The sequence below is a fragment of the Chinchilla lanigera genome, unplaced genomic scaffold, assembly GCF_000276665.1.
Source record: "Chinchilla lanigera isolate Chin_1 unplaced genomic scaffold, ChiLan1.0 scaffold00010, whole genome shotgun sequence".
Classification (NCBI taxonomy): Eukaryota; Metazoa; Chordata; class Mammalia; order Rodentia; family Chinchillidae; genus Chinchilla; species Chinchilla lanigera.
The window spans coordinates 3,079,196-3,088,246 of NW_004955411.1; the positions used below are offsets into that span (position 1 = coordinate 3,079,196).

The window sequence follows — 9,051 nt, forward strand, 5'->3', positions numbered from 1 at the left end:
CCCCCCCCCAAAAAAAAAAAAAAAAAAAGAATTGGAAATGATCCAAAGATGAAATACACAGCATAGTGAATTATGAAAATTAATACCAGTAGTTTAAAATAACTAGAGGAAAAAACTGAAAAAATATACACTTACCCCATAAAATAGAATTTGACTTTGTGGATTTCAACATTCAGAATTTTAATGTTGGGATTGTGTCTTGGTTTGTGATCACATTGGAGGTACATGACAGAAAAGAATTGAATTCCCTATCTGGTGTCATTTCAAGTTTCAGTATGTTAAATACCTTGATACTCCTTTTTACCTTCCTTGCAAATTTACTGTCATTAAGTGTTGGCCTCAGGAAGCTGCTATGCTACTCAAGGCCAGGGACAGGATACTTGGGATTATGATTTGAACCCAAGGCCTTATCCTTTTACCACCCGGATGTAGGGCCCTGACGGAGTGTGAGGCTTCCCGCCTGATGGGTGATAACAGCGCGTTACTTCTGGCTCTGTGGGAGCCGGCGAGATGATGGAGATAGTGTTTGGCACCAGTCTCCTTCCAGCATTCAGTGAGTGATGCCAGGGTGAGGAAGGGTGGGGAGGAGAGGCAGTTGGCAGGTCAGGCTCACTGGTTTGTGACAGATTTTTTCTGACGGGCTTTTTGAGCTATAACGAGAGCTGGCTTTGCATCTTTGCTCTTTAGAGACAAGTGTAGGTAAACACTTCTCAGTGCTCTGGTTGCCGCAGCCTAAGGAAGAGCATTCTGGTCTCTTGGTTGTGCAGGCTAGTGAGTTCAGAGAGGAGAGACTGAGAAACTGTTCGAAGGATTGGCAGGTATGTGGAGGGGACGCTGGATCTCCTGGAACTGATTATCACGCATCCTTTCTTAAAACCAGAAGATCAACAAAAGGAAGTGGTTCACATGGCCCAGAAGGCTATAATTAGATACTCTCCAGTGTTTGAAAAGGGAGGTGGCAGAGAAGCCCAAGAGCACAGCGTACCTGTCCGCAGGGGGCCACCGCGGATTCCTCGCTGCCGGGCAGGAGAAAGCTGAGCGTGAGACCTAACAGACTCCACAGCTAGCAGTGGCCGTCAGCTCCGAGCCCCTGGGCGCTGCGAGGACCACATTACTCCGGGGCCTGGGAACTGGGCTTCCCGCGTGGGGGCATTGTTACCCACACCTTCCACAAGGATCACCTTGTGTAAGACACAGAAAACAAACCTACCTCATTCATTCATTCATTCAGCGCCTGTTGGCCAGCTAGTATGTGTCAGACATCTGCCTTCAGAGTCTGACACAAGGAGAACCGTTTCCTTTTTATTTCTCTTCCTTTTGCTCTCGCTTTAGCTTCCTCTTCTTACTACTGTATCTGTTCTTCTGAGCTTTAAATTCCTTTTCTCTTTCACTAGGATGATTTCTTTTTTAATGTTTCAGTTAAAAACACAAGAGAATGTCACAAAACAGACGGGCCTGTTTGGGCCGGGGGTACAGCTCAGCGGCACAGGTGCCTGCCTGGCAAGGCGAGGTCCTGGACTCCCCGAAAAACCAAGCCTGTTTGGCAACTCCTTCAGGGCAGTAGAGTTAAGAAAAGGAGCAAAGTGGCTGGGGATGTTCGGTGGCTTGGTTCCGCGGCGTCTCTCCCCAAAGCAGTCTGTGAAGTGGGGAAGGGACCTGACGAGTCTGCGTCTCGGGGACCCCGACCGCGGCAAGGCCCCTCACAGAGCAGCAGTCCTGGGAGGCAGACTGGTCCCTGTGGACATAGCAAGGGAATCGCAGCGCCCAGTGACCGTCCAAGACACGCGGATGGAAAAGGGCGAGTCGGGCTTGGAACCCTGGGCCCACTGTCCCGCGCTGCCCTGGCGCAGCAGCTGCATTGCTTTAGGAGCTGGGCTCAGTCTGTCAGCCTTGCACACGTGTGCACACGCACAGCGCAGCACTGTGGGCATCCGAAGCCTCCCTGCCAGGGGGGCCTCCCTTCCTTTCCACTGTTCTGCGCCTCTCCCTGATCAAAATGTGTTCTTATAAATCCCGTCACCCATTGTTACCCTCAAATTAGAAGCAGCGTGAACCTCGGGTTCTAATTTCCTGTCTGGGGAGGTGGGCGAGGAAGTCTGCCTTTACAGCCACGTTGGGTTTGTTAGAAGTCCTGATGTGCATAGAAACACAGGCCTGGGAAACCAGGGAGAGCCCCGGGAGGTGCGCATCACTTAGACTTCTTACAGCTCCCTGCCCGCCCGGGTAGTACGTTTCTGGAATAGATGTCTGCTTCCCTGACTGCTAAGCCCAGAGAGAGTGAATTTTCTCCTTTCATTGTCTCATCTAATGACCAGCGGATTGGAGGGTGGGTGTGTCTGGGAGTTAAACCCCAGGCCTTTGCACTGAACTACATCTCATCCTTTTTTACCTTGTATTTTGAGAAAGGGTCTCTAGGTCGCCAAGCCTCAGCTCAAATTTGGGCTCCTTCTGGTCACAGACGTGCCCACCATGCCCACTTTGCAGCAGATGTAAAGACGCTGTCATCCGTATGTCTTTGTGATCTTACTCTCTCCTGGTCCTTAGTGCAGGGCTTGCCCTCTACCTGCTGTGCTTATGAAGGGATAACGGGACAAGGCCGTAGCTGCAGCGCTTCTTAGATGCAGCACTGATTCAGTAACTTCGTCCACCTCCCTGCGGAGTGTTGTGACTAATGCAAACTGTTTCTGTCTTGCAGGTTTTACGGGGCCATGGACAAAACTTCCTTGTTGGTAATCAGCTGAGCCTGGCCGACGTGATTCTACTCCAAACCATTTGGCCCTGGAAGAGAAAATTCCTAACAGCCTAGCTGCGTTTCCTTTCCTCCAGGTAAATAAACAGCATCAGAAGATTGGGCTGGAGCTTTGGGGCCTTCCTTTGTAGTTTACTGATTATTTGCCTTAGAGAGAGAGAGTGTGTTTGTGTGTCTGTATGTGTGTGTTAGATTCGAACTAGAATCTTAACTAGTGAAATGAAATGCAGGTATTGACTTGAAGTTGTCATCGGGTACACAAATGCTGAACCGTTGGAAGACCCTTGACCTGTGGCAGAAGTATTCATTTTGTGTTCTGTGTCTACACCCTCGGTACAAGCCCCGAACACAGATCCTGCCAGTGTGTGTGGCGTGGAAACGACCGCAGGGGTGAGGTGCCGCGGCGTGCAGCCCTGCCGATGGGAGGGTGGGTCAGCCTCCAGGACAGTTCTCCTCAGGGCACAAGTCCCTTTTTCACAGATGATGTTTTCCAACTGGAAATTTCAGGCTCAAGTTCTGAGGGTGAAGAAGAGGCTCCCTGAACTTCACCTAACAGGGTTCCCACCACTTTCCTTCCCAGAGATCCCTGCAAGAGACATTTGTGCAGCTCAGCTTAGTCTCCGCTGTTACTGGCACAGGATCCATCGTAGGGCGGAAAGGGGCTTTGGCGAGGACAGTCCGACCTGGTACCAGCTCTCAGACGTGTGGGGAGTGAGACCGGAATGCAGAGGTCAGTGGCCAAGATGGCGGCTGCTGCGTCCTTGAGTGTCGCCAGTAGCCCGAGCCTTCTCTCTCTGCAGGTCCAGCGGGTTGCCCCCAGCCCGGGTCTTCACACCGTGGCCCCAGCCAAACCTAGCCTGCCTCCTGTTTTTGTGCAGGTCATGAACTAAGACGGGCTTTATGTTTCTAACTGCTTGAAAAAAATATCAAAATAATTCTTCAGGACACATAAAATTATATGAAACTCAAATTTCCGTGTCCATAGATAAGTTTGATAAGAGCAAAACTACATCCACGCATTTGTATATTGTCCCTGCCTGCTTTTGGGTTGTCCCAGCAGAGATGAGTAGCCTGGAGACTGAGGCTACAAAGCTTAAAGAAGTTATGACTGCACCTTGGCAGAAGGTAGCCGAGCCGATCCCCGATACAGATTAAACTGATGTAGCTTTGCCCAAGATGCAAAAGTCAAGAGAGACACGTTAACTTCCAAAATACATACATACCTTTTGAAAGTATATTTTTCTAAGCCTGGTAAACATTATTTTGATATAAGAGTAGGGATAACCACTGTCAAATAAATAAATTCTCCCGGAAAATGAAAACAGAAGTCTCCAACAAGGCACATACTTCAGGTATTATTTACGATGTTAGATGTGTCCGTTTGTTCTTGTGACACAGAGATAACCTGTTTTTAATTTGACTTTATTTGTTCTGAGTTTAGGATACTCACGACCTGAAGTTTTCCTTCGCACTATTTGTTTAGCCCACAGGGAACTGAGAGGAAGGGATCTGGTGCTGACTGAGTGCCTGCTTGTTCCAGATGTCTGCCAGCCCTGAGCTGCCTTCACTCACTTGCCCCAAGTCCACACCGCGACTGAGGAGGCAGCCTTCACTGTCCTCATTATACAGGGACAACCCCAGGCCTGGACACGTGACACAGTCTGATCAGGTCCCACGACTATGCGCAGCTGAGGGGAGTTGCTGAGGATTGTGGGGTCTAAGTCTATGCCCTTTCCGCTAGTCTATAGGGCTTCCCAGAAATGCATTATTTAGAAGTATATTAGCTTTGGCCTTAAATAAATCAGTGGGGTTCTGAATCAAAGTAGGCAGAATGCAGGAAATTTTGGGGGGTACCGGGAATCGAACTCAGGACCCTGTGCTTGCCAGGCAGTGGCTCTGCCACTGAGCTGTATCCCTGGCCCAGAGTGCAGGAAATTTAAAGTTATTTTCTAAGCTTATCTAATCTGAAGTCTTAGGCTTGCGTTTGTTATATACAAATGCACAGACCTCATTGGCAGTGAAGTGTTTTTTATCGTATACATGTGAAAGATGTAAAGCATCTAGGGCAGTGGTCACAAAACTATGGCCTGTGTGCCACAGCGGGCTGTCTGTTACCCTGAAAGCTGTAAGAAGGTTCGCCATCACTGGTCTAGTCATGACCCCTGGTTCTTTGGGTAGACTGTAGCACCAGACCTATTGATATTTTCCATCGATGATGCTAACAATATGCTTTTAAACTCCAGCATAGGTCTGTCAATCTTGGAACAGACAGGACATCAACACAGAAGGACTTATACTCTGATACCAGATCTGTGAATTAAAATGTTATCTCTATATTGATTAAAGGGTACACAAAAGGTATAAAAATTTTATTAGACCCGAATATAGACCCTAAGTAAATCTTGAAATGATAGATTCTTTGGAACAAGCTTCCAAATTTTGGCATAATACTCAAAATTTTAAGTATTTTTTATATGTGATACCACATATAGAACTAAACAGTAATGAAAACAGGTTATTATATTTATATATAGACAGTTAATAATGTTAGTATTTTCGTTAATATCAGTGACATGTACATGCATGTTTGTATGCTTAACTAACCTATGCCTTGCACGTAACAGGCATTTAATAAAAAATAACTTTTTAAAAGTAGCCTCTTCACTTAAAAACATTTTAATGAAATAATTAATGTTTACTCCATGTATATGATTCAAAATTTTCCTTTTTTCTCAGATTGAGATTGGTAATATTTGGTTCTGTGAGTTGGGTATGGCGGTGCGTGCCCATAATCTCAGCATTCTGGAAAGCTAAGGCAGGAGGACCCCAAGTTTAAGCCCAGCCTGGGGAATTTAGCAAGTTCCCTGTCTAAAAATTAGAAAGAAAAAAAACCCTAAACTAAAAGGGATGGGGATGTAGCCTAGTGCAAATGCCCCAGGTTCAAGCCCCAGTACTGCTCTCCAGCTCTGCCAATTTTTTAAAATATTGGGTATCTGAGCTGTAAGCTGTGAAAAACGCAGCTGACATCTCCCACACAGGTAGAAAGAGCACTCTTTTGCTAAGAGAAGTAAAAAGTCCCAGGAAGGTAGAGTCCGAGGTGTAAGTCACTCGGTCTGGTGACTTCGTAGGCGCTCCCTGAGTGGCTCTTGCGCTCTGTTGGACGCAGTGCCGTCCTAGGCGCTTCCCCGTGCCTTCTCCTCTTTAAGCGGGTCTCACTGTCCTGCCTTCGGTATGTTTTTTATTTTGCTCTCTCTGACACGAGTAGTTCATATTCTTGTGTGAACCTTGAGACGGGAGTAAATGCTGATCTTGATTTTAACTGTGCACTGATGGCAGAAATTACAAACAACCACACCGCAAGATGAGACTTTGAACAGAGGCTGGATTGGGGTGTTGATGTGATCCCTTCAACAGACGTTTACCGAGCGAGTTTTAATGAGACACGTTACACTACCATGTTCTCATAGCTGCTAATAACCCTCTTGCCTTAGCGTTGAACTTTTGTGCTTCCCCTTTTAAGGAGTACACGGTGAGATTAAGTAACATTGCTCCAATTAAGAGAGTCCTTGAACCTGGCAGCCAGAAGAAGCCTCCCGCTGGTGACGTGTGCGTGAGAACCATCTACAGCGTCTTTATGCTGTAAATAACAAGTCGTCTGTGAGTGGGAGCTGGTCCCCAAGGTGGCTGTGTCCACAGTGGTGTCTTCATTGATCCCAATGCTGTTGTCCTGCTGTGTGTTCAGCTGGGTCATAAATCGGGTCTTTCCTCTCAGGAGATCCTTCCTTAAAATATCACCCTGTTTTTGTCCAGCCAATAATTGTTACGGGCCGTGTTCTGGCACACATTTTTGAGGAGGCTGGGATTTGAGTTAGGCTGGGCGGGGTCCTCCTTTCCTGTAGTTAGTCCTGACGATGGGGATGCAGGGTCTCACTTAGCTGAGCACCGTTCTCCTCTGTTCATACCCGAACCTCTGCAGGCTCCCCCGGGTGTGCAGTGTCTCGTAACTGTGCACTGTGTTGTGAGGGACTGTCCTCTGACCTAGAGAAAGTCAGTGGCTGTACCAACAGCAGCCAGTATTCTCCACAATAAAGCATTTACCAGTTGTTGTCCTGTTGCTAGAATTTTTTAAAATTAAATACAGAATACAAGCTGGGCGTGGTGGCACATGCCTATAATTCCAGCACTTGGGAGGCTGAGGCAGGAGGATCGTTGTGAGTTCGAGACCAGCCTGGGCTACAAAGTGAGCTCAAGGCCAGCCGGAACTACATAGCCAGACCCTGTCTGAAAAAGACAAAAAAACAAAAAACAAAAAACAGAATACATTCACATGGTTCAAAAATCAAACAAGTTAGCCCGTATCAGAAGGCTTCTTCGCAACTCTGCCTCCCAGCCACCCAGTTCTGCATCTCTTACTGTGCGCCTGTCCTCCAGGGACACTGACCTGTGCATCACAGAACACAAACACACATGGTGCTACCTATGGTCTCACTGCCCAGCTGGTTATTGGTGGGCTTCTGATCTTTGCATTTCAGACCTAAAAGTATGGTCTTTTAATTTTGCCTTTCCACACATGCTGACTCAGCTCTCAGCTCCTGGCTGGGCACCTGTGACATGCCAGGCAGGGTGCCAAGAGGTGGAATCACAGAACACCACTCCCCACAGGGCGGAGAAGGTACTCAGAGAAGCAGCACAAGTAGGCAAAGGAAAATTGCCACTTTCATGGTGTCTAGAAATGTAAGACTCAAGGAGGGCCAGCTTTTGATGAAGGTCTCGTAGAGTGCACACACTTACCCAGCCGCAGGAGGGGCCTTCTGCTTGGTGGTTAAAATGAAGACACTTGTGACCATCGATGACCTTCACAATCAATGCAGATTCCATGCTTTTTTGGGGGTGTACCAGTGATACAGCAAGCGAGTTCAGCAAGACAAACAGGCACTCAAGAAAACCGAAAAGGAAGGAATGAACAAAGCTTTATTGAGCCAGCTAAGTATCAGTCTCTAGCCAGGAGCCAGAGATGTCTGCACTGATCCGGGTCTTGCCTTCTGTTTAAGTATATTTTTAGGTTTCCATAGTAACCATTACCTCGTTTTTGGGAATCTTACAAGAATGTCACACAATTATCTCAAAGTTTACTTTGAGATAATTTTTTACTCTCTCAGAAGCTGTCAGACAGCCGGATTCCAGATGACCATTGCAGTTTAACTTTTAGCCCAGTTCCCCATCTGTCCTGTTTGTTCCCATTTTATGACTCTGCTCTCCTTTAAGTGGGTTGATAACTAACCAAGGGGAGGGGTGAAGAGTGGGTCAACCACAGCTTCAGTGGACTTAAGTGACTTCCCTTAATGTGGAGTTAGAAAATGGAGTCTCTCTTGCCCTATCACCAGGAATTGAACTCAGGACCTCATGCTTGCCAGACAGGTGCTGCGCCACTGAACTAAACCCATGGCCCCTCCTTACTGCTTTTTAGCAGAAAATTAAGGGCAGATACGGAACTCATGACTTATGCTTACTTTTGCCCAGTGCAAGCAGTCATCACCGTTATTTAAGCTTGGTGGCAGTTGTGGCACCAGGGCAGTCAGGAACAGAGATGCCACTGCTGCTGTGTCAACATGCTCATCAGGGCTGGGGATGTAGCTCAGTGGCACAGGCGCCTGCCTGGCAAGCACAAGGTCCTGAGCTCAATTCCCGGTACCAAAAAAAAAAAAAGGCTCATCTCCGGCCAGGGCCCTGAGCACAGGGACTACAAAGGAAATGCAGGAGGACGGGGCGTTGGCCTTCGCCACAGTGCGACATCTCGGCCCTCAGCCTCCGTGTGACAGGAGCTGTGGGTGCTCAGGGCCCTTCCTGGCTAGCCGGGGACGGCGTAAGTGAGGGCAAGGCCTTTGGCCTCAGCCGCAGTGGCCTCAGGCCAGGGCTTTGGGTCATACAACATTGGCTCAGCCTTGGCAGGGGTAAGGAGAGATCAGCTTGGGCAGTCAGCAGTGTCCACAGGATGGAGCCCCAGTAAAAACCCTGAACACCAAGGCTCAGCCAAACTTCCTTTGGACAGAGCTTAACGTGTACACGGGGCTCCACGGTCCAGCAGTCCTCTCAGCGTGTACACAGGGTTCCACGGTCCCGCAGTCCACTCAGCGTGTACACAGGGTTCCACGGTCCCGCAGACCACTCAGCGTGCACACAGGGTTCCACAATCCCACACTCCACTCAGCGTGTACACAGGGTTCCACAATCCCGCAGTCCTCTCAGCGTGTACACAGGGTTCCACAATCCCACACTCCACTCAGCGTGTACACAGGGCTCCA

The 9,051-nt window shown here is 48.2% G+C and overlaps 1 protein-coding gene across 1 annotated transcript in view; it reads left to right on the forward strand.

Annotated features, from left to right (window-relative positions):
* LOC102013703 (glutathione S-transferase A4-like) overlaps positions 1-6,854 on the forward strand; it is an 8,670-nt gene extending 1,816 nt beyond the window's left edge. The window contains 4 exon segments of the mRNA XM_013510713.1: positions 810-949; positions 2,694-2,768; positions 2,771-2,826; positions 6,270-6,854. Coding sequence (XP_013366167.1) covers positions 810-949; positions 2,694-2,768; positions 2,771-2,826; positions 6,270-6,392 — 394 coding nt within the window. The 3' untranslated portion in view covers positions 6,393-6,854.
* Positions 6,855-9,051: the final 2,197 nt, after the last annotated feature.